This window comes from Drosophila simulans, chromosome 2R (assembly GCF_016746395.2).
Source record: "Drosophila simulans strain w501 chromosome 2R, Prin_Dsim_3.1, whole genome shotgun sequence".
In the NCBI taxonomy this organism is placed as follows: Eukaryota; Metazoa; Arthropoda; class Insecta; order Diptera; family Drosophilidae; genus Drosophila; species Drosophila simulans.
Genome location: NC_052521.2, coordinates 9,201,577 through 9,225,678, shown reverse-complemented (window position 1 = coordinate 9,225,678; position 24,102 = coordinate 9,201,577). Strand labels below are relative to the sequence as shown.

At 44.6% G+C, this 24,102-nt stretch overlaps 4 protein-coding genes and 1 non-coding gene across 5 annotated transcripts; 2 read left to right on the top strand and 3 right to left on the bottom strand.

The window, feature by feature from the left end:
* The first annotated feature begins 2,703 nt into the window (after nucleotides 1-2,703).
* LOC6734062 lies at nucleotides 2,704-11,181 on the top strand. The gene is made up of 6 exons (XM_016182277.3): nucleotides 2,704-3,106; nucleotides 9,034-9,172; nucleotides 9,238-9,395; nucleotides 9,454-10,105; nucleotides 10,224-10,596; nucleotides 10,658-11,181. Exons 2-6 carry the CDS (start codon nucleotides 9,065-9,067, stop codon nucleotides 10,660-10,662), a joined length of 1,296 nt encoding a protein of 431 aa, XP_016027065.1. The 5' UTR covers nucleotides 2,704-3,106; nucleotides 9,034-9,064; the 3' UTR covers nucleotides 10,663-11,181.
* A 336-nt stretch (nucleotides 11,182-11,517) lies between these two features.
* On the top strand, nucleotides 11,518-19,904 carry LOC6734060. The gene is made up of 9 exons (XM_016182278.3): nucleotides 11,518-11,868; nucleotides 12,042-12,288; nucleotides 12,575-12,796; nucleotides 12,865-13,057; nucleotides 16,340-16,483; nucleotides 16,643-16,734; nucleotides 16,797-18,153; nucleotides 18,445-18,663; nucleotides 18,730-19,904. Exons 1-9 carry the CDS (start codon nucleotides 11,676-11,678, stop codon nucleotides 19,138-19,140), a joined length of 3,078 nt encoding a protein of 1,025 aa, XP_016027063.1. The 5' UTR covers nucleotides 11,518-11,675; the 3' UTR covers nucleotides 19,141-19,904.
* On the bottom strand, nucleotides 14,005-15,914 carry LOC6734061 (zinc transporter ZIP11). Its single transcript, XM_002081060.4, has one exon. The coding sequence runs from the start codon at nucleotides 15,437-15,439 to the stop codon at nucleotides 14,414-14,416; it is 1,026 nt and encodes a 341-aa protein (XP_002081096.1). The 5' UTR covers nucleotides 15,440-15,914; the 3' UTR covers nucleotides 14,005-14,413.
* On the bottom strand, nucleotides 19,768-23,278 carry LOC27206161 (elongation factor 1-alpha 1). The gene is made up of 2 exons (XM_016167852.3): nucleotides 23,128-23,278; nucleotides 19,768-21,759 (listed from the first exon to the last, which is right to left on the bottom strand). The coding sequence occupies exon 2, from the start codon at nucleotides 21,737-21,739 to the stop codon at nucleotides 20,348-20,350; it is 1,392 nt and encodes a 463-aa protein (XP_016027062.1). The 5' UTR covers nucleotides 21,740-21,759; nucleotides 23,128-23,278; the 3' UTR covers nucleotides 19,768-20,347.
* On the bottom strand, nucleotides 22,121-22,195 carry LOC120284519. Its single transcript, XR_005543797.1, has one exon. It is a non-coding gene; the product is annotated as a small nucleolar RNA snR61/Z1/Z11 (small nucleolar RNA).
* Nucleotides 23,279-24,102: the final 824 nt, after the last annotated feature.

Genomic DNA, 24,102 nt, shown 5'->3' with positions numbered 1-24,102 from the left:
GATTTTTAAATAACACAAGACTCAGTTGTAGAAGTTCGCCTGTTCCCAAAACCAATTACCGCTATGGCAATTAGCCACAAAATTGGCCACACTCAGGGCAGCTATTTTAAGAGACTTTCAGATTTGGACCGCGTCATCGCGCCAGCAAGTTCTTAACATAATTGTTAACGCCTCGAACGGATTGAGTGCCAAATTATGGCCAGAAATTTACTTACATGAGGTGGCCAAATGGGTTTGCCGAGCAGTTTCCCAGGCTTCAAGGCTGCGTATGCGGAAATTGCTGGCGGTTCAATTAACACACCCAGAGCGAAACCTTTTCCCACTGTTTTGATTTTGATTTTGATGTTGGCTTCGTGTTTCGCTTGTTGGATCTGTGTCGGTTTTTCTTCTTTTTGCGTATCGAATTCGATCGGTGTTCGCCGGGCGTTAAAAAGCTCTTAAATTGCACAGCGTCTGCTGCATGCCAAAAAGAGTCGCAATCTTGTGAAATTACAGTCTGAAGGTTGCAACAGTGACCTTAACTTTTGGTTTCTTCGAGTCGTTGACACCTGGTTTTCGTATCAAGTTAATGAATTAGCTATAATTCGGGTTACGTCACAGCTGTTTCTCAGCTGAATCATAGTTCCGTTCTGCGAAGGATTTCCACTGATCGATTGACTGCGATCGGGCAAAGGGCGGCCACCATGGCGTATGCTTGATCCAGCCGTGGGCTAGAACCACTTGCTTATCAATCATACGCCACGTTGAGCGCCATCAGCCCACGCAATTCACCAAGTCACTCGAGGCGCGAGATCAAGAATTTGCCATTATTTTTAGCCAGCTCTTTTTCTTTGTGTGTCAGCACGAATTAACGCTGGCGATTTAAATCGCACCAAGAAGCCAAAACAAACAACACGATGCGGAAATTGTTTGTACAACATGGCTAAAACAAAGGCGTCCAAACAATTCATTACTATTATTGTTAGTATTATTGTTATTTTAACGCGATGAGCAGCCAAATAATTGTGCATAAAACACTGCTTAAAATCAGAAATTGAAACCGTATCTCTGGCTAAACAACAACCTTGATTTCAATTAGCAAATATGGAGTGCCTGCAAATTTCTCAATTTGTTGCCAAAAATAAAAAACCCTATGTATTTGCCTAGCCATTTTCTCCCAACCAACGTTTCTGTTTTTTTTCTTGATTTTTTTTTTGGTTTCGTTTTATTTTCCGTTTTTAATGTAGCAAGGTCGTTCGTTGGTCCGCGACGCCAAAAGCAATTTGTAATGATTATTAAAACAACGACCTGCTTGGCATGCTCCAAACAGAGCCCTCCCCTTCACCTGGCCCACAACTGCCATTGTTTACTGTACCTGTTGCCGTAGCTGTTGCCATTTGCCGTTTGGCGTTGGCTTTTAATTGAAATAGCGAATAGCAAAAACAAAAAAAAAAAAAAACAGTAACAAGGCAGTGGCTAAAAATTATATTTGGATTACAACACGGTCAGCAGAGCTGCGAATATATCGTACCTTGTACATTGAGTATATGAAATTCTTGGGCAATTATTGCCGCACAACGCAGCCTTTCGATACGTATTCAGCCGGTGATTGAATAGCCAAGAGCATTGTGATTATGACAGCCGGACACTCGAGGAGTTCTATTTAAAGCACCCCGATCTCTGGGCATTCCATCTGTGTGAGCTCAGCTCAACGTCAATTTGGCAGAGCCCGATAATTGACTTGTGAAAGGGAAATTCAGCACTGCTCTAGGATGGAACCATGACCATTCTATGCTAAGTGACCGCCACACCCTTCTCCATGATGCCATGATTCACAACTTTAAGCACATAAATTGCATTTAATGCTGCCCAGCCAAATAATCCAACTGCCATAAACGGACGAATCTCGGTCTGAATTATGTCGCTGGTCGGGTTAGTCAAAAAACAAAAACCCAGAGCCAAATAGAGTAGCTGGCTGTTCGGGGGAATTACCCAGGGGAATTGAGGCAGATACATCCGCGACGGGAGCGAACCAAACAAATCAAAAGTAATTCACACGCTCAACATGCGAAAATAATAAAGAAATACCGAAATGTTAATTTCAAAGCACTGAAGAAGTAGAACGAGTTCTTTGATTCAAAACTAAATTAAATTTAAATCTAAAACATTTCCAATTGTATTGTTTTATATTTATTTCTCGTATTTAAAATTATACAAAAGTATGTAAATTTTCAGAATGTATTATAATTTGTAACAGAACATTTACAAGTGAATTTTTCATTTATATGCTTCTACAGTCACAAGTTATAAAATCGAATAATTAACTTTCACGTTTATATTAAGCAACATGGCATTTAATTTTGTAGACATTCCCGATTTGAATATATTCAACTCTGATATATGAACTGTTAAGTACAATGAGACATTTGAAAAACAAGTTATTTAAATTGAACCAGAATTATAAAATTCAGATCTTGTTTTGCAAAGAAGCTTTTTCAGACTCAGAATCATCGCTTCTTTCTTTTTGAGAAGCTACCCAAAGAATCGTTCTAAGAATCTCTGTGAACCTTCTTCTTTGGCAGTCGACAGGCGTCTGCGAGCGCTGAGAAAAGCGGGATTTCAGAGTTCCCTCTTCGCAATCGTGACTGCAGCGGCGTTTGCTCAGCGAGCGAGCTTCGGTTGGGCCTTCGGCTGGGGAAACTTCGGGCCAGTTTTGGCCAACAAGTTGGGGCTGTCTTGCTGTGGGGCTCACCGTTAGCCGAGCAGTCGAAACACGCAGCTTGAGGCGAGCGGTTCTTGCGCGCGCTTCCAAACCGCCTAACTACCTAACTCTTTAACAGCGAGCAGCTACTAACCCACAGCAGAAGCTCAGTAGAAGTCGTTATCGCATCGAAATCGTTAAAATCGTCGCGAACGCAGAGTTCTGAGAGTGTTGTGCCCATAGAGATTGAAAGACAAATGATATAATATTTAAAGAATAAAAAACAGTACATAATTGTGAAGAAACCTGGCTGATTGATCGAGTGTAGGCGTTACAAGTACCATTCTGATTTGCTCTCGGGAATAAATCCAGCACCTATCAGGGAACTTACGGATACCCAAACGACGTATTGCACTTGGAAGCAGGGTAAGTGATCCCATCCCCTCTTTGTGACCTTGACATTTGAAGGAATTGATTTTGTCGTTCGTTGCTAATTGAAATGAATGCACGATCGATCGATCGCAAAGCAGAGAAGATCGTTTGATTGGCACTTAAATTGTGTTGTACAATCATCTGGCTGCAAAATTGTTCAAGACAAGATTTTCAGACCGACTAGCGCCGAGGCACAGTTTTTAATTAGCATTCTGCAGTGTCTTATAAATAAACATGGTTTTATGGTGGATGTGCTAAACGCCAAAGGCCACTGAAACACGCTGTCCATGAGTGTGAAATAAAAGCTATAAGCTAAGCAAAGCTAAAACCGTGCTATATAGTACATACTGGGCCAAATGTGTGTTAGCATGTAAATTACAAAATCAAGTTCGTTGCCTGAGTCTTTTGTTTGGGCTGCACAAAAGGTTCTATGGCTCGGACATGGAATGGAAACCAAGTCAAAACCGAAGTCGGCACTGCACTGGAAAACTGTTCAACAACCTTCACTGGCCCTGGGAAAACCCGTTCGCATTCGAAATGCGTGTGCTTAATTTACACGAAGATTAGCATTAACGTTGATATAATTTCATATTTTTATTAACCGAAAAATGTCAGCCCAGTGCGGTTTTGGCCGCTTGCCTTGGCCAGAATTTATGAGCGATGTAATCTCCACTTCGGCCGAAGCATTCAATGCATACAAAATTCCCGAAAACAGGGAAGGCCGAAATCTTCGCGATCTCGTCAAGTGATTCAGCCAACTATATAGTATAGCATCTCCTCCATCTTCCGGGGGTCTTTGGCCTATTCGCCGTTTATTTTTGCTCGGCTTTTGTTATGGATTCGCTATTCCCGCATCTGGAGATCTATGTAAACAGAAAGACTTATTTGCATGCCAAACCAAAAGACTAATTAGGACAGTCGACGCTTCTTTTGGCCTGGCCCACATTCGAGGGCCATATGGCCAAAGCACTCAAGTCGCTTGGCCGCCCCTGAATTATGTCCACTTTAGCTAGAATTTTACACCCAATTATCCACGCAATTGTTAATTACGCATTTGATTGTGCCCCGGCGACGGGACGGCTCAATTTCAATTGGGAGCCGAAATTAATGAACTCTAATTAAGCGGGGTGAAAAATATATATGTATGGGAAATAAAAATACAAGAAATACGAACGGCCTTTGTTGAAGTGCTTACGAGTGGAGTCTTTTCCTGCTCTTTAATTGTATTTCGTCTGCATTGTAGTCGCCGACGACTCTATTGATTGGCATAAATCGGTTTGAAGAGTTTTCATTTCCATGATGTAATTCGGTGCTGACTGCTTGTCATGAATCATGAGCGACTGTCAATTACCAATTGCAGTGCGGACTGCCAAAGGTATTAGCATAAACAAATCAAATCGATGACTAATCAAAGCGAACGAGTGCCAGAGAACATAACAAGTCAGATTTAAATTAGCCGAAAACGACACGGCAAGTCATCTTCAACATGGCACTATTTTCTTTGGAGGCAAGAATTTTGTGCGCCACTTGTTCAGGCCTAAGAATAGACCGCTGCCAAGGCCCAAAACGTGCTTGGCCACATAAAAGCCGAATTTTTGCAAGTAATTTGAACATTAAAAACAATGTCGGGCTATAATAATCACTCAATGGCAACAGCAACAAAAGCGGAAGTCAAAGCCACACGAAAGTGCTGTGCAACAGTTTGATTTCTTTAGTTTTACGCTCCTTTTTTTTGTCTTTTCTTTTATTATAACTTTTTGGACGCCTTCCTGGCACGAAATACTTTGGTGAGAATTGCAAATTCTCAGCACTGCAATGGGAGAGAAATAAGTGAAAATATTATGAAAGGCGCCGAGGCAAGTGAAAATCGGAATTTATAATTTTCGTGTGCCGATTTTCCAACCGCAAAAACGCTGCCCCGAGCAGCTGCCACTGCCACTTTTGCTGCTGCTGCTGCTGCGGCAGCATTTGCTGCAATGGTGATGCAATCATCGGCTTGACATGCACATCGAGTGACAGAGCAGACATTGCGCATACGCCGCATTGTGCAGAGCACCACAAAGATGAAAGCCGACTGGGGAGTTGCTGGCCCGCCAGCGGAGCATCTCCGCATCTCGGTCTGAATACGAATCCAAATCGGAGCCAGAATTGGAGCAAGTGAGCAGGTCGACACAATGGCGCCGTCCCAATGCCCTAACTTTCCATCCATAAATCCAGCGAACGGGTTCAGATGCGAAGAAGATAGGTGCCGAGCCACTTAGATATTAGCATTTAACTTCTTCAGGTTGTGCGATCTGAAAGATGAGTTCTGAAAGAAACCTTTGACAGATGGGCTGAGATACAAAGATTGCAGAGAAAAATGGCACATTTACAGTCTGTTTTTATATAATTGTCTATCGGATGAAAGTAGAAAACTTTAATTTATCAACCTGTGAAAGAATAATTTTATTAATGAGCACAGCTAAGGGATAGATCATGATAATATAACAGAAAATTGTAGTAAGACTTTTAAAGTGATTTATATAAATATATACAAATATAAAGATTATAAAGGGTTTTAAAAAATATAATAAAAATTATGTCAAAGCAAATAAATTTGAATAGAATAAGAGTAATACTAACAGATCTCGTAATAACCAAGGCATACCCCACTTTGCTAATATAAGCTACATATATGTGAAGACCCCTTGATGATTATGACACTCACACGTGCCCAGCGTCTCGGGCGACCAAGACAGACTACTCTTCATCCATGAGTTCCTGACTCGGATTTTCTTGCATGTTGCGTGCGCCTCCATACATACTTGTATATGTATATATACTTATATATATAACATATTTTTTCATCATCATCATCTTCCTCAGTAACAATATGCGATTTAATTTTCATTTTCTCGCTGCTGTTGCTGGTGGTGCTTGTTTTGTTTTGTTTTGTCGCCTTGCTCACATGGAGTTCGTCTCCGTCTCCATAAAGTGCCAACTCATAATAATGTAAGCCACAGATGCCCGCGCTGTTTTTGTTGTTAATGGTGTTGTTTGTTGACTGACTTTTGTTGCGTTGCTTCGAAAAAGTAACAAGTGCACAGCCGCCCGCGACATTGTGCAAACAGTTCATACTATTTTGTACGATTTCTTGTTTGTTTTGCATTTAAATCATTATGCCATTAAAAGACAATCTCGGGCGGTGGCGAATTAAAAGAAATGCTAAATTAAAATGTTTCACTTTTGATTGGTCGCTGAGTGCTCATAACTTGCACTGATTTAAATCCGAAATACACATTTTATTACAGTTCCCTTCCAGTTGCGAAAGTAAGAGCAGAAATATTGCTTTCGATGATAAATGCTCGCATAAAATCCCCAAAACGTGTTCCTGCCGGACTTGTAAATGCATGGGACAAGTATGCGAACTCCAGTTTCAGTTCAGTTCAGTTCGGTTCGGTTCACTTTCAAGGTTGGCTGGGGCGTCAAGAACTTGCAGAAACCGTAACAGCAGCAGCAGCAGCAGCTGAAAGGCGAGCTGCAGCTATGTTTGTCTTTGGGTGCCTCAGATTTGGGTGTGGGTCTCTAGATGACAAGTCTCTGCCACACGCGCTCCCATTTGAAAGGCAACGGCCCCTAGAATTGCATGGCACAAGCCACACAATTGCGCAATTGCAACTGACTCATAGTGTCCATAGCTGCCAATTAACCGAGTGCTAAGCGGCTTAGCCAGCGGACAAAGGAGTCCGGAGCTCGCGACGAAAGACTTCCTTCTGCGCCACGGCCTTGGGGAACTGGTACGGGGCTATATGTAGTATGGTTCTATAAACTGATAAACTGCGTACTCACGCACAGAACAGTTGCCGCCGTTGCTAAAAATACACTCGCATCGACCTTGACGGGCTTACATAATTAATTGCAAGCTGCTTGCGGTATGCGGAAAGTGTGCTGAATCGAAAGACTCAAGGCACGAACTTGACGCGCACATCGAAAGACTCTAGGTACGAACCCGCTGAGCACTTGCTGCAGCTCCCAAAAGGGCAGCTCGACTTTTAAGACACCGCTTTGTTTATTATTTCAACTAGCTCCCAAAAACCAAACAAGCATACCGAGTTTGCGGATTAATAAATCAGCAAACAAGATAAATCATCTGCTGGCCATGTAAGAAGCTTTAATTATTTAATGCAGTTTAAACTTTTCATAACCAAAGGCCAGCTAGATAATTAAATTTCATACCCCTGTCTTTATACTCGTATACAGATGTTTCGGGTGAGTGTTGTTCTTGTTGCCGAATGCGATCATCGCCAAAAAATCAACATCACGTTCGGCACACAAAAAGATTTTATATACTTATTAGCAAAAAAACGCCGAACCAAGACGAGCTGAACATCGCCGGCGATGGAGAAAAGAATGAAATGTTATGCGTATATATTATACAATATAAAACAATCTGGCGGAGGGAAGACAAAACAGAAAAAACCAGAACCCCATTGACGTAGGAACCCCAAGAACTTAATCATATCGCTCTAAAATAGAAGATGAAACAGACCCAACTGAATGTTGCTCTTGGGGTTTTGACTTCCAGTCGCGAAGAGGTCAAGTCGTGGCTAGGCAATGATATCTTTGCGATATTTGGCCATCATTAACAGCAGGGCCCCTGATTCATGAATGAATGTGGGGTGGGTTCTAATTAAGCCAAATGTTGGTCAATTCATAGGAATTCATGAGGCCTCAAAAGGTTACGGAGTGTGTTTGTAATTAGATTGAATCTCTTGTTGTAAGTAACTCAATCTTTCTTAGAACTTTTCCCTAAATTTCTCATAGATTTCTCAGTGCCAAAAAGTGTCAAAATCGTCGGGCCGTGGGCGTGTCTTCCAAAATATTATTCGCCATTAATCTTAACGTTTGCCAAAAAGAAAACCAGTTATAATTTGAAATTTCTTCTGGCCAAAACGGATCTTCGAGAACAAAGTTTTTGGAGACAGCGAAGTGCGTGACACTTATCAGGTTTTATGGCCATTCTGTTCGTTAATTAAAGAACCAACGCCAACGCTTGCCCAAATAGAAAGCCCAAGTCGGCGGCTTCAATGGATCGGAATCCATGTTTGTCAATTCTCGATGGGAAACTCGCTCGTTGGCTATTAAAGCGCACACACTGCAGTTCTGGGTAATTTGAAAAACATTTAAATTGGGGCACGAATGGGATTGGATTGTCGTGGAAAATGCAGGGCATGTAGTGCCCTTAATTCGACCACGCTTAGAAATGTCACATATTTTTGGATTGGGAATGGGAAGCTATGTTCCACAAGACAGACTCACTTTCATTGCCACTGGCCGCGGGAATATGTGACACTCATTTATTGGTAAATCGCATTTGGCCCGCAATTAATGCCAATCACGTGGCTGACCGCCAATCCACCTGACAGTGGCTGCCACTACTGGATTTTGTCACAAAACGCTGACGGCAGTGCGATGCATAAGCAAATCACACTGACTTTGAAGGAAAACCCCAAATGGCCAATTGAAATGCCAGGCCAGTTGGCTTGACCCGAACACAAAAGCAACAACAACAATATAAATGCAAAAATGCGAGTAGTGTTCGACAAAGTGTTTAACACCAAACAATTGTCAAGGCATCGCCGTCGTTCAATTAGAGGCGGTGACATTGGTGATTCGATGGATCGACCTAAGGAGCGAGCTATCTCACAAAAAGTCCAAGCCCAAAAACACCCATTGTTGCCATCCGTGCGCAGAGTTCATTGGCTTGCAGATTGATTGGACTGATTGCCTAATAATCTTTTCAGTGCGTGTCCCATTCGACGGGGATTTAATTTCGACTGCTAGCCAGATCCAACCAAACCATTCGCACCCGCTGGTGGTGGCGCAGGTTAATTGCCTCATAATTATTTATAATAATTTCGGAAAATGTTCTACCGTTGCAGAGGAAACGAATCAAGCGAGCAGACCGACAAGATGATTTCTCGCCGCAAGATCATATCGCGCTCCCTGGACAATTTGGATGCCATCGGGCAGGAAGAGCAGGAGGAAGACGTCTGGCACGATCGCGAAAAGCTCTTCAGGGTGCGTTTCCTGCCCATTATAACTCATTTGATCTCTAGCTCAACCATTATCCATACCACACGCAGGATCACATCAACGAGGTTCTGTCCAAGTGGGAGCAAATCGACGACGAGATCTGGGCCAAGATAATTGTCTTCGAGAAGAACCGGCGCGTGGCCAAGGCCTACGCCCGCTCCTCTGTGATAACCATAAATGGATCTAAGAATGGATTCGATGGAGTGCGGTGAGTTTTACATATTTCACTATTAAGACCAACTTATTTAATATTGCTCAATCCGCAGCATTGGACTGAATGGCTTCGATAATCCCATGCGCGATGCCGAGACGAAGGTAATCAAAAAGTCCATCGGCGATGGATTCAAGATCAAAATGGACGACACCGGCAACATATTCATCAAGCGGTATGGCAAGAGCAGCATCTACGTGAATAGCACATCGCAGGGCAACGAGGAGACGGTGATTGGCGGCGACATAATCCAAATGCCGCAGATGTCCCTCACCGCAGGCACCTCCGCTCGACTCTTCGATATGAAGAAGTTCCAGACGAACATAAACCGCGAGTTTGCGCGCACTTATCCGGAACGCGGAAGGCTGGAACGGCAGTGCCTGTCCGCCGTATCGCTGGTCAAGTCGAACAATAATCTAATCAATTCTCCGGTCTGGATACTCGTGGTCAATGTAGTGGCCATGGACATGCTGAGGAGTCGCCTCCAAACGATTCCCAAGTCACTGGATGCGATGGGCATGCGAGTGCCGCTGACGAACAGCAGCGAGGATCCCTACTCCACCATCGAAAGCCAGGTGGGATTAATCTATCCCACGCCCGCCGCCTCGGATGATTCCCAGAACTCCCAGCACTCGAGCAACTCCAGCAAGGGACGGCGCAGCATCTTCAGTGCCGCCTTTCTCAACGAGGGTCCATATGTGCCCAAGGTGGGTTCTAACTTTTCTAATTACATTCAACCTGATTGATTTGGGACTTCAAACTTTTTAACCTATTTTGGGAAAAGACTCAGCTTAATAATATTTGGTTGCTTTATACGCTTTGCAGCCCGACTACGAATCTGGCGGATCGTTGACGCCCATCTATGCGGACAAGAAGCGACAGAAGAGCAGCGGGTCGCAGCAGCGTAAGAAGCAGGACGATCCGTACTACTGCGGCCTCCTGGCGCGGATTCCCAACTTTATCAAGTCCTCGAAGCAACCGTGCCCCGGAGGAGCCAGCAAGCCCAAGAAGGAGCCAAAGATCTCGCGGAAGATCTCGGCACAGCACCAGCAACAGCAGTTCCTGCAGCCGGCGCAACCCATTCCCATTGCCACCTTCCACCACTCGTACTTCCCCTACAAACTGTATCCACCGCAGCACCGTCTCTCCCAGTCGCAAATGTCCCTCTGGGATGCACGTAGTCTGATCAGCGCACATGGTAAGTGACCACTTAATTCGTTAAGTGTATCCATTTTAATCAGAACATTTCGTCTTTGCAGAATGATCACTTTGGCTGGCCCTAATTTATTCATCGTCTAGCGTTAATTCTACACTTATTTAGTCAAAGCCTACGATTAAGTTTGGTCAGTGGAGGATCATCGGTTCACTGGATCACTGTGGAGTGCATTTCGCTCAGTTTTGTGATAAATGCAGCGAAATGTAGCCATTTAGCGTACACCACTTAATACGCACTAACTTTAATTAACCGCAGTTGACTTTAAGTCAAGCAGAGAGATTTAATGATTATGCAATTTGTAATGAGTAATTAAAATTTTGCCATAGTTTCTTAAATCGTTTAAGACTGAAAGAATGTCCTAGAGCCCACGATAAGCGCACGGAGAGTTTGGCGGAGATTCAGGATGGGGGCAGATAATGTCATATGCAAATTAATTGCTACTTTAGGCAAGTTCGATTTATTGTTTTCTTATTATTTTTCTGTACATACACTTCATATGTAAATAAGTTCAAATTAAAAACATGTAATCGATATTAGTACGCATTAAAAGAGAGTTATAAAAGTCAAGATGAGTGTTTTTCTTTAAACGGGTTACAATCTACGCTGCTCAAACTGAATAATAAATATGTATTATATATTAATTTATGTTGTTTCATTGTGTTATATTACTTATTGTGTTTATTTATCTGCATCCGAAATTTATCAAACTGCTTTGCCTTTTTGTAAGAAAAACATTTTAGGTGAAAAGTGCATCTGCGCTATCACAAGATTCTTATGTCTCCTAATTGAAATACAAAATAAAATACCGCCAAATTTGTTATCGATCTAAAACCTTACATGTACTAAAATCGCGGACCATCTTAAAACCAATCGATTTTTTAGATCGATAGCGATTTCCAGTGTGTGATCTTGCACTAAAGAAACCCGGTCACACTCTCACATTGTGTTGCACTTTTTGTGAGGTTTGGATTAGAAAACTATTGGCGCGTCTTTTGCAGAGTTTTGCGACCGACTTCAGTGCAATAAGGAGCACCAGAGTGCGGAGCACATAGCCCGTGACCATGGACAAGTTTCTGCTGCGCAATCCCACGTGGAAGACGAAGACGTACGGATCGGTCGTGGCCAGTTCCGCCGCAGCCGCCAAGAAAACAGCGGCGTCATCGATCCGCCGACCGTTGCAGGATTCAAATCTGGGCGACGTCAGGTCCAAAGCAGCGGCACCGTTCCCCAAATCTCTATCCCAGGCCCCGGCAGGTTGGCTGTGCATGCCTATTTTAGATTTTGAACACCCAACCCAGTAGTTTCAGTTCCGGATACGTAGCTCACCCAAAATTCGTAGTATTCAGAAAAAAAAACCAAAAAATAGCAGATAACCATGTCGACAAACGAACCGAGCATTACTAACAAGCTGCGTTCCCTCTTGCTAGATGACCAGGTGGCCAGGGATCGGCTGATGCTCAAGCCGGCATTGGCCGTCTCCAAAGCAATCAGCCAGCACCGCTCCGAGTTTCACCAGGACGAGAACGAGGCGGGAGCAGAAGGATCTGCAGCAACATCAGCTCCACCCATCGCAGCAACCACGCCAACCAGGCAGGAAGGACACTGGGCCCGACTGCAGCAAGATCTCAACAGCCCCAATGCTGCACTCCGACTGCGCGCCATTCGTGCATTAAAGTAAGGACCACATGTGGCTATTATTTATACAACCTAAGTGTTAAATAGTAACAACAGATTAGCTCCTTTTAAAGTCATTTTATCGCTACTTTTGTAAAGTTAGATCCTTTACTTGCGATCCATAATAATTCCATATATATCAATAACTATTAAATTAACAAGCCAAGTTTAAATACTATGCCAAAGCCAAGTATTGATTATTATTATTAATTATTGTTTTGCAAAGCAAAAGAAACTGATTATAATGAAAGAAATGCATTCGCTTTAACATTGTTCACATTTTCAGAAGCCCCACCAAGTCGGCATACAATACCTTCGATGTGCCTTTAGCCGAACAAAGCATCATCACGATGGAAGAACGCAATCCCCAGGAGCCGCCCTCACTCCCCGAGCTGCTCAAGGACATAGTCGTATATGTGGAGGTGCGAACTGGAAACGACAATCGCTCTGAGGGCGTGAAATCAATCATTGCCAAGATGGGAGCCCAGGTCAAAGATCGCCTAACGCGGTAAGCTAAGGGATTACAATTGATTGACTTAAAATAATCTATTAAAACATTTTTCGTTTGGCTCGTAGAACCACCACACACGTCGTCTTCAAGGATGGACTGCTCTCCACCTATAAAAGGGCCACTGAATGGAATATACCAGTCGTATCCATTCTGTGGATTGAAGCTTGCAAGGTGCAGCTCAAAATATGCGATCCCAAGCAATTTCCAATCAGCAATATACGCATGTACGAGTATCCCGAGCTCTTCGGTAAAATGCCGGTAAGTGATTACTAATTACCATCGATTTTGTTTACATATTCAAATGTAGATAAATGGGGTTTAAGAAGGTTACTTTTAATTGTCACCATTCGACTTTATAATTTACCTTGCCTTCTCATAATACATAGCTCACTGCAAAATACCCAATAATACTTTGCCAAAAAAAGGCGTGCATGTATGTAGATACTGGAAGTTGACTTATCAAGGTGTTCATACAACTTTTAATATTCTTATCAAATCATTATTTGTTAGGCCTAACAACTTCTCAAAAGCTTTATCAGATCTAAGACAACAATGAACTTCTTCGAGTTCATCAACTCTGCATTAGATTCTGGTTGGAAATAGCTTACAACTTACACTTAGTTTACTAAAGAAATAGTCTTTTAATTAGTCTAATCGTTGACACTATCAATTTATGGCATTGCGGACACAGAAGCATTAACTCCACTTGAGATATGCCCCCAACTAATGGGCCATTCAGGCCGCGTTTATGGTTTTATGGCGCACATAAAGAACTATATGGAAATTGTACAATAGATAGCAGCCAAGAGGTCTTATCGACCCCACTTTTCCTGATGACCACGATCACAGTGGGTGGACTGTGGCCAACGGCACTTGTGCGAGTACATACATACATATCTGAAATGATTAGTTAATCCAGAAAATGGCCGAACAGAAACGCAGGGCCGCGGGCCGTCTGAAACTGCACGTATCTCAAACACGGAATACGCGCAATATTGGGAACTCTTCGTGTCGGACAGATTCTTATCACTTATCACTGGCTGACAGCGAGTCAACCAGCTGTGTTGTTGGCCCTCCGGGTTATCTAATTGAATTTACTTGCTCTTATCAGCTATCGTACGGCCAAAGAAACGGCCAGGAAGTTGTCCGGACGGAGACAGCTACATTTGTGAGGGAAAAAAGCTAGTGGGTGCAACTAAGAGATGTTCATTTGAATTCGTTTAGTTTATTACTTAGACATTAGACGGTTAAAAAAGACACAAGCTACTGGACGCCGGTGACAACTTAAAACCTAATTCACATGCACGTTTGTTTACAAATTTTCCTAGAACAGTTCATTTACATAACTCGCTGGGAATGCTGTACAGATACGTGTGCACAGATACACAATTGCACGTATGTCGTCGCGGCATCGCTGGTTGTCAAGCTTCTTTCTATAAAACTTACACTCTACGCTAGATTATTAGATTCTCGTTTGGGGCTGGTTCTGAGATTTGTACACAGCATGCTTCTATTTACAAGCCAGCAGAGTTTTGCGTTAAGTACAGTGGAATCTTTGAGTTTAGCACTAGCTTATGAAATCTGCGAGGCGGACGAAGGCGAGCCGTTGGCTCCTCACGACAGCGCCACCTCCAGACACATCATGATTAGGAAGCCGGACACAGTGCCCCACGTGGCGATCGTTCCATTTCCGCTGGCATGGGCCTCCGGCAGTATATCATCCGACACAATGTAAATCATGGCTCCGGCCGCAAAAGACAAGGCGTAGGGCAGGATCAGGTTGGCAAAGGTCACCGCCACGGCGCCCAGCACTCCGAAAATGGGCTCCACCATTCCGGACAGCTGTCCGTACCACAGAGCCCGCTTCACGCTGAATCCTGCGGCATGCAGTGGCAAGCTGACGGCCAATCCCTCGGGGAAGTTCTGAATGCCAATGCCAATGGCCAAATTGCGCGCGCTCTCAAATGTCGATGAGTTCGTGGAACCAATGGCGCCAAAGCTTACGCCCACAGCCAGTCCTTCGGGAATATTGTGGACCGTGATGGCCACGACCAACAGCATAATCCTCTTCCACTGGGACAGGGCCTCCTCGGCGCGCTGCTGCTCCTCAGGCGTGGTGTAGGTGCACTGCTCCATCTCGTTGATGCTAGCTCCCTTCTTTCGGCGCCTCGATTCGCCGCTGTGCTGCACGCTAAGACAATCGGAGAAGCTGTCCAGACTCTTGGAGGCCAACCTATCGGAAGCTAATCCATTGCGTTTAGAGTCCTCGATGGCTATGTCCGCCTTGGCTTTTGACTGCGTCATCTGGATCATCATGTTGGTGCTGTTAAGGCCCAGGTATGACATCAGTTTGTCGCATCCGTAAACGAAGATCGATCCCAAGAGGAAGCCTCCAGCGACGGGCAGAAAGGCGTATACTCCGTACAAATGGGAACTCTCGGCCATTTCGATGGCCGGCTTGAGGAGTGACCAAAAGGAGGCTGCTATCATCACGCCAGCTGCGAATCCCAGGGCGGCGTCCAGAGACCTCCGCTGGTTACCTCGGACGAAGATCACTAGGGCGGCGCCAGCGGCGGTCAGTCCCCAGGTAAGCAGGGTGCCCAGCAGAGCCTGCGTGACGGGTCCATAGCCTGGAATCATGTTGCACAGTTAGAGCTGCTCTTCCGTGCTCGTCACCGGCTGGTATGGAATTGTACTGCCGAGATTTGTTCGCGTGCACACAGACAGGGCGAACAAGTTTTCTTAATTGTTGCGCAGCGATTGTTTACACCCACAGTTGGAAATATGCCACGTTCTTGGGCACTGATTGCTGGGTAAACAAAACAACTGAGAACCAATTTCAATGGAGTTTTAGATTCTGTATGTTTCAAGGGAATCTCTGGAACACTTGTTGCTGCTTATCGTATTGTTTTTGCGGAATGCTATTGCGTTTCGGGCGGCGGGGCAATTTCGGGGGGACGCGTAATACTGACGGGTTGATAAAAAGGTCTACTAGCTCTACTAGAGCGCGTCGGAAAGTGATGAATGAGCCGCTGACTGAGGTGACAGCCCCACAAAAAGCAATTTTTATAGGGCCGCTGGCTGTGTGCCGCGGCAATCGATAGTAGTGTTATCGCTGGCATCTATCGATACACGGCGGTCGCTAGAGATGGCACTCGCAAGGCGCCTTTATTCAAAATTCGTAACCGAACTGCTACTAAGTCATTGCTCACTCCGAATTTGACTTGTAATTTTAATAAATATCATTTGAAATTTATTTAACGCATTAGCGAGTACTATCGATTGCGACTTGACGGAACCATCCTCTCGGGCAGCGAGATGGTCTCATTGTAGATAAGAAAGTTTTCTATTTAAACAACGGGCCAGATATCACGTAGTTATGAACAAATAAAACAGTGTTTTCTAGTCAACATGACTGACAGAGTCGGGCAAAAAGTCGGCAGCATCCGCAGCATCAACAATAACACCAAAGGGCATGAGCTGCTCACCGTAGTTGCACCTACGCAGCCTTAACTAATTTTTAAATCCCTTAATTCGCAGCGCGTTAAGTTCATGCAACCGGACTCCGAGTTGAATCAGCGACCCCGCAAACGCCAAGGAACACCTACATCCTCCAAGGACAACGAGTCGGGATCGACTAACAAACGAGCCCAGACCGGAACTCCAACAACCACCACCCCAAAGGTAATTGAGCTCAGTAATAAATATTACAAATATGTATTATGAAATTTAGATATTTAAACTTTGTAGGTTTAAAAAGCATAGTTATTTTTTAAGCTTTGTATATAAGATACATTAGAATGTTTCTTTTGATTCAAGTATTAAATTTTTTTCCATTTTCAGAATGACATCAGCCGCTTTTTTAGAGCCATTAACCACAATAAGCCATCGGATGATGAGGCAATTGAGTCGCCAGCCACCAAACTACTCAACAGGTGTGTACCTGTATGCCTGTACAAAAATCTTGTCTGCTAAACAAATAATTCTTTAACCTTAGGATAAGCAGTGGCTGCTACACTCCTTTGCCAGCAGGGACCACTCCTCAGCTGATGGGAACCAATGGCAGTGGAGATGCGGTGGTCCAAAAGGTGCAGGCCCAAAAGAATTTGCAATTTGGAGAGCAGACGGACAGCAATACCCCCCAGGCAAAACCATCGAGCACTTCACGCCCACGGCGTAGCACAGTGGATCCGCCGCCGGTAATGACTCCAACAGTGCGCACCACTCGCCGACGCAGCTGCGTAGCTGAAATCAGCAGTCCCGCCGCAACGGATACGAGAATGACCCGCTGCAGAAGTTCGCTACTCACTTCCACGGTTATTCACGAGGCTGATCCAACTCAAACCGCAGTTGCAGAACCCAGAATGACTCGTCGCAGGAGCTCATTGCTAGGGATTGCCAAACAAGCAGAAGAAACCGCCCAAAGGCAAACCATTGAAACCATAACGGAGGAGCTGGCTCCCGTTGAAGAGAACAGGAATTCTATAATTATGGCCGAGACCAATATAATCAACAATACCGATTGTATTGAGCAATCCATTGAGATAACTGCCGTGGAGGCAGAAGCATCTTTTAAAGCGGATAGACGTGGAACGCTCTATGCCTCAGAATGGATGGACATAAGTTCTCCTCGTCGGCGCAGCGTGGCCAGCTCCGAGCTGAGGCAGGACAACTTGGCTCCGAGGGCCAGGCAGTCGCTCAGCGACGTGACTACTCAGACGTCCTTTTCGGTTGTTGAGCAGCAAGTGACGCCGCTATTCAGCTCCACACGACTGCCCACAGGACAGTCCACGGGAAATCGCAGGCGAACTATTTTTAACATGGACATGGACGTGATCAACGAGAGCATCGACAGAATGAACCAGTCACATCGAATGTCCCTAGCCTTGGCCAATACGGCGGAGCTGGGCGAGTCTCGCCAAGTCACCGAACAAGAGCCACCGCAAGCGGAACCAGTCCCATCGCAAGAGCCCAAAAGGCGGCGCCTTTTCAATCCAAACGACGAGGTGGTCATTTCGCCAGCGATGAGCAACAGAAAGAGTCGTTTGAGCATAACCGGATCATCGAGCTCCGTGCAGAAGCGTCGACGCTCGCTAGCCACTCCCGCAAAATCTTCATCATCAGAGTTGTGTGCCACGACTCCTCTTTCCAAAGCCGTCACAACCAAGGAGGCAGAAAAGTCCAAGAGCAATACAGAGACATCTGAGGCTTCGTTGAATGTCGTTCCGGAAGTGGAGGAATCTATGTCAAACGCAGGAGAAGAGAATGAGAAGCCGAAGGGCAAATCACGTATACGGATTCGCACGCTAGTCCACACCAACATGCACCAGGAGCAGATCAACGTCATCCGCAAGGTTGGTAATACGACGGAATGACCAATACACCATCCACATCTCCCTCTGATTGTAACCGTTGTATAGCCAGTTTTGCAACTCCACTAATGGATTAGTTAGTAGTAAACCGTACTAGTTTGTAAATTAGCATTTTCACAAGTTGTTAATGGCCCATATTAATTATTGATTAAGCATAAACAACACTCGGTAGATTGGTAGCGCAGTCCCTCATTTGTAAAGCCTCCCGCACAGTTGAATAAACAATATCCGTGGCGGTTATAAATCCTAATCGAAAACCGCCTTCAATCCCAGGCCCTGCGCAAGTTACGCGGCATGCGGCTGGATCCCACCGTCACCCAACGCACCACCCACCTGGTTAGCCTGGAGCCGCGTCGTACCCTGAATCTCCTGCGCGGCTTGATGCGCGGAGTCTGGATCGTTAGCTACCAGTGGGTGTTGGCCTCCATTCGGGCAGGCAAGTGGATCGATGAAGAGCCCTATGAGCTGACCAGGTTTTCACGTGCAATCGAGGTAAGCTCTATGCTCTATGCCCACCAGTAGCTACTTACTAACTCAATTCCGTTTCTATTCCTTCAGATTTGTCGTACAGAAAGGCAGGCCTTTGGCGTCCACTATCATTGTGAGTTGTTTCGCTTTATGGAGCCCTTCTATGTGTCCTCCCTCTGCCGACCGGTGCAGTTCAACAATATGAAGGAGCTGCTAATGCTGGGCGGCGCCACCCTGACCGAGAACCGCTTCAAGGCCAAGTACATCATCGGGGACAAGCGGCGCGCCGAAGACGATCGCGTCTATCTCGATCCGTACTGGGTGCTGGACAGCATCACGAATATGCAAATACAGCGCTTTGGCAAATACCTTATGAAGAGCGCCATTATCTCGGCCAGTGGGATCCGGTACGAGGATCCTAGGGAGCGCGACGAGGAGGACAATTCACAGAGAAGGCACCTTCACGACTTCGTCGATCCGCCGTTTGTGCTGGACAAATAGAGATCAGCGGGTGCATCCACTTCACTTTACTAAATATTGTAGCTAGAACACACACCGAGTACCATTTTCCCACACTGTTTCACCCTTTTGTGCAAATTACTCCAATGTAAATATAGTTATATTTAAATCCATATATATATATTTTACGATCTTACGTCCCCTCATCTTTGTTTATTTTCTAGGGCACTTTTTAATTTTTTTTTATTGGATTTTACAAAGGCAAGAATATATCCCATTACTTAAATATTAAAGAAAACAAATTGTAAAAAAAACACTTGTCTTTACTATATTACTGTTCCAAGTACGCATAAACTTCGTTATTTCTCCAAATGCAAATTAGATCCATGCATATTTCTCTATTTGCGATGAGAAATATGAGCCCCAAACGCAATAAAAAGTACTCATTATTCTTTCTTCAGATGCAATTGCTCGCTTTATTTAAACGATTGAGGTATTTGTTGTCAGATTCAATTGTTGTACTCTTCGACTAGCTCTTGTTTGTACTTTGTGGCATCGACGATAAGTGAACTTGGAGTTGGGGACGATCGATCATGGCGCTGAAAATCGGGAGGCAACAACCAAAAAGAGAGTGCTCTTTTACGGGCTGGGTGGTAAAAACAAAAGAAATACAAAAATAGGGTTTTTATTTTTTTTGTAAATATAGTTATCGCTTCTATTCTGGTTCTTTTCTTGTGTACAAAGTAGTGTGTGCAAAAGTAGGGTAAGATAAATGATACATATCAAAGTATAAAGGTTAATTTAAACGATATCATAAATGCTACAGAGGATTCCTATATATGATATGATACCGAAGTCAACTCCGTGCATCATATCATATGTAGTAAACTAAAGATCGACGGGGAAGTGGATGAGGAGTGGATGCATAAATGCAAGTGTTTTTCCCAGTGTGCACTCTTATCCTTGGGATCCACCGTTTCCCAATTTAGGCGGCCTCGTCTGCATTTAGCATTCGTATCCGTCGAAACTCCTTTCGATGGAAGAAATTAAACTTATGCTTCTGCTGGAACATCATCTTATCGGTCATCATGCGCAGGACAGGTGTTGGTGTTATACTACTATTGTGTTCGCTGCTGCTGTTGCTGGTATTATTGAGTGGTGTTGTTGGCTGCATTATGATGTTGGTTATATGCTTGTTGTTGCTGCTACTATCGCGTGTTGTTGTTGTTGTTGAGTGGAAGCAAACCAGCTACTTCTTGCCCTTGGTGGCCTTCTCGGCGGCCTTGGTGACCTTGCCACCGGAGGCATCCTTGAAGTTGACAGCCTTGATGACACCGACAGCCACGGTCTGCCTCATGTCACGCACAGCGAAGCGACCCAGAGGGGGGAACTCCTGGAAGGCCTCCACGCACAGGGGCTTGGAGGGCACCAGGTTGACGATGGCAGCATCGCCAGACTTGATGAACTTGGGGTTCTCCTCGGTGGTCTTGCCGGAACGACGGTCGACCTTCTCCTTGATCTCAGCGAACTTGCAAGCAATGTGAGCGGTGTGGCAATCCAACACGGGGGTGTAGCCGTTGGCGATCTGACCGGGGTGGTTCAGCACGATGACCTGGGCGGTAAAGTCGGCGGCTCCCTTGGGGGGGTTAGCCTTGGAGTCACCGGCAACGTAGCCACGACGCAGCTCCTTCACGGACACGTTCTTGACGTTGAAGCCAACGTTGTCTCCGGGAACGGCCTCCTGCAGGGCCTCGTGGTGCATCTCCACGGACTTGACCTCAGTGGTGATGTTAGCAGGGGCGAAGACCACAACAGTACCGGGCTTCAGCACACCAGTCTCCACACGGCCCACGGGTACTGTTCCAATACCGCCAATTTTGTACACATCCTGCAGGGGCAGACGCAGGGCCTTGTCGGTGGGACGGGCTGGGGGAAGGATGGCATCGAGGGCATCGATCAGGGTCTTGCCGTCAGCGTTACCCTCCTTGCGCTCCACCTTCCATCCCTTGAACCAGGGCATGTTGGTAGAGGGTTCCAACATGTTGTCGCCGTGCCATCCGGAAATGGGCACGAAGGCAACGGCGGCTGGGTTGTAGCCGATCTTCTTGATGTAAGAGGACACTTCCTTCTTGATTTCCTCATAACGGGCCTCGCTGTATGGGGGCTCGGACGAGTCCATCTTGTTCACACCAACGATCAGCTGCTTCACACCCAGGGTGAAGGCGAGCAGGGCGTGCTCGCGGGTCTGGCCGTTCTTCGAGATACCGGCCTCGAATTCTCCGGTTCCGGCGGCGACAATCAGCACGGCGCAATCGGCCTGCGAGGTACCAGTGATCATGTTCTTGATGAAATCCCTGTGTCCGGGGGCATCAATGATGGTCACGTAGTACTTGGCAGTCTCGAACTTCCACAGGGCGATATCGATGGTGATACCACGCTCGCGCTCAGCCTTCAACTTATCCAAAACCCAGGCGTACTTGAAGGATCCCTTTCCCATCTCCTGGGCCTCCTTCTCGAACTTCTCGATGGTACGCTTGTCGATACCACCGCACTTGTAGATCAAGTGTCCGGTGGTGGTCGACTTACCGGAATCGACGTGTCCGATCACGACAATGTTGATGTGAATCTTTTCCTTGCCCATGTTGGATGATTACACGATGGCTGTTGTGTGTATTCGAGTGTGTTGGACGGAACGGAACGTTGGAACATTGGAAGGTTGCAGGGTTCGGCGGGTTGGCGAGCAAGAGAGGTTGGAATAAACAAAGGGTAAAACAATTCGTTAGCATTCGGTGGGATTACAACTACAATTATTAGTGGGTATAACATTTTCTCATTTTCCTAGCGTACGTTCGACTTCTGTTTGCATGCCCGAGCACAACCTAACCTCAAACTCTGGCAGCCGTACAAAACGTGTTTTTTGAGGTTAGGTTCAGTGCCCGCATGTATGGGTGTGGGTAAAACGATTGGGGCGCAACTACAGAAATGAGCGTGCAAATAAAATTCCATATGGAAACTCGATTTTGTTTCAGTGATTTTGGTATTTTTGCTTTCGTCAACTGTCTTCAGTAGCAGAACTGAAAAATCATCATCATGTAAAATCGAAGAGTCCAGAGGAAAATTCCAGCAAATTTAATTCGCAAATACACATGTGCTTATCTGCCTATTCGTGTGTATATCTATGCCTGTGGATGTGTGTGACGCTGTTGCCGGCCGGAGGAAAAGTAAGAGAGGAAGAGAGAGAGAGACCAAAATGGCGGATGTGCATTAGTGTGCGTGTGTGACTTGTACAAATGCAAGCGATCTCGCCGCGGTGGCACAATTGGTAATTGGAAAGAAATGGAAAAGAGAGGGGCACACAACGAATTAATCAAGAACGTAGTGCAGCGGCAGCCATTTTACCAAAACCAATTATGGAGGTGGTTGGAAATGGCGAAATAGCTGATGCGAGTGCCATTTCACCAGATATGCTAATGGGCTGGAAACCCGAAAAAGCACATTTTTTCGCTTGTTGCCAGGTGAATTTTTTACGCCCACTTGACTCACGCCACTGGGTCGCCATTTTAAAATTCCATGCCGCAAAAAGATAGAACAAGGAATATCTATAGGCCATGACAAAGGCAAGGGAGAAAGCACGTTTTTCTTCTCGGGCTAATGAGCACATCTGGTGGATGACCTCTGTGTCCGCGTGGGCGTGGCAAAGTAATTACACACTACTTGCACCATATTGCAGGGCGAAAATGCGGCCGAAAAAGCCGGAAAATAATTTAGCAAATGCGAAAATACTTGCTAAAAGCGTTCACGCCAGTTTTTCGACTTTGCAGACTTGCCACGTGTTTGCTTCTATGGCCACCTTTCACTTTGGAAAACCGCAGTTAGAGGTTATCTTCGGGTTTATCACACACACAAAGGAAAAACACTGGAAATATGCACAAATTCGGCGTCTCAGCTGCATATTTGTTTATAAATTGTTTTTTGGCTGCAGTCCCGTTGCAGAAATCACTTAATTATAGCCTCACAGGTAAAACTTACTCTCGAATAAGCTGAATGAGAAATCACGAAGTCTAAGCGGCGACGGATTCGAACAAAGTGAACGAGCGTTCGGTTGAGCTCAGCACAGGAAGCCTCGTTTGACAATTGGTGTGACCGAAGCTGCTCAACTGTCAAACGAGCAGAAACACTGTTCCCACTACGGTGTTTCCACTACGCCTGAAAGAAGCACTTCACTTTATCGAAATTTAAGGAAACTAAACAGTGATGAAAGTGACATAATACAATAACCCAACGATTGAGGGATGTAAAAAAACATTGTTTGCTCAGCATTGTTTTTGTATAAGAAATTAAATAAAAAGATTCTCAATTGAATTGCAACCAATGAATCAGTGATTCCAAAAATATATTCTACAAATCGATGTCTATAATTTCTATAAGTAATATTCTTAATTTGTAAAAACAAGAACAATTGCATAAGTAGTCCGCATTATGAACGAATGTCTTAGACTAAAACCTGCCACTTTAATTTGTATGTGAACCCTAATTGAGGTACAAATGTTATTTTCATACGGCTAATCACATTTGATTTTTTTAGCTACCGGACAAGTTAAAATATTAATATAACCTTGAGATCGTTCAAATTGATGAAATAAAAGGTTTAAGCTTGTAATACGTATCATTTATTTATACGTTTTTTTGGCGTCCGTTGCTACAACTAAATATAAATAATTTGGTATTGTATCAATTTATTTTATTTATATAATATTGTATAAAATTTAAAACTTAAGATTTGATGTAAAATTGTTATATTCATACGGCTTATCGCATTTGCTTTATTTAGCTACCGGACAAGTTAAGATAATATTAAAAACTTGAGATCATTTAAATTTATGAAAAAAAGGTTTAAGCTTCGGTCGGTTGCTTCAACTAAACATAAATTATTTGGTATTGTATCAATTTATACAATATTGTATAAAATTTAAAACTTAAGATTTCACGCTTAAAAATTTTTTG

Bases quoted from the DNA above. Each gene is read 5' to 3' on its own strand.
- LOC6734062 (XM_016182277.3), top strand. From the start codon at position 9,065: ATGATTTCTCGCCGCAAGATCATATCGCGCTCCCTGGACAATTTGGAT. The intron at 9,396-9,453 runs GTGAGTTTTACA...CTCAATCCGCAG, and splicing joins AATGGATTCGATGGAGTGCG to CATTGGACTGAATGGCTTCG. The intron at 10,106-10,223 runs GTGGGTTCTAAC...TACGCTTTGCAG, and splicing joins AGGGTCCATATGTGCCCAAG to CCCGACTACGAATCTGGCGG.
- LOC6734060 (XM_016182278.3), top strand. From the start codon at position 11,676: ATGGACAAGTTTCTGCTGCGCAATCCCACGTGGAAGACGAAGACGTAC. The intron at 12,797-12,864 runs GTAAGCTAAGGG...TTTGGCTCGTAG, and splicing joins GTCAAAGATCGCCTAACGCG to AACCACCACACACGTCGTCT. The intron at 18,154-18,444 runs GTTGGTAATACG...CTTCAATCCCAG, and splicing joins AGATCAACGTCATCCGCAAG to GCCCTGCGCAAGTTACGCGG.
- LOC6734061 (XM_002081060.4), bottom strand. From the start codon at position 15,439: ATGATTCCAGGCTATGGACCCGTCACGCAGGCTCTGCTGGGCACCCTG.
- LOC27206161 (XM_016167852.3), bottom strand. From the start codon at position 21,739: ATGGGCAAGGAAAAGATTCACATCAACATTGTCGTGATCGGACACGTC.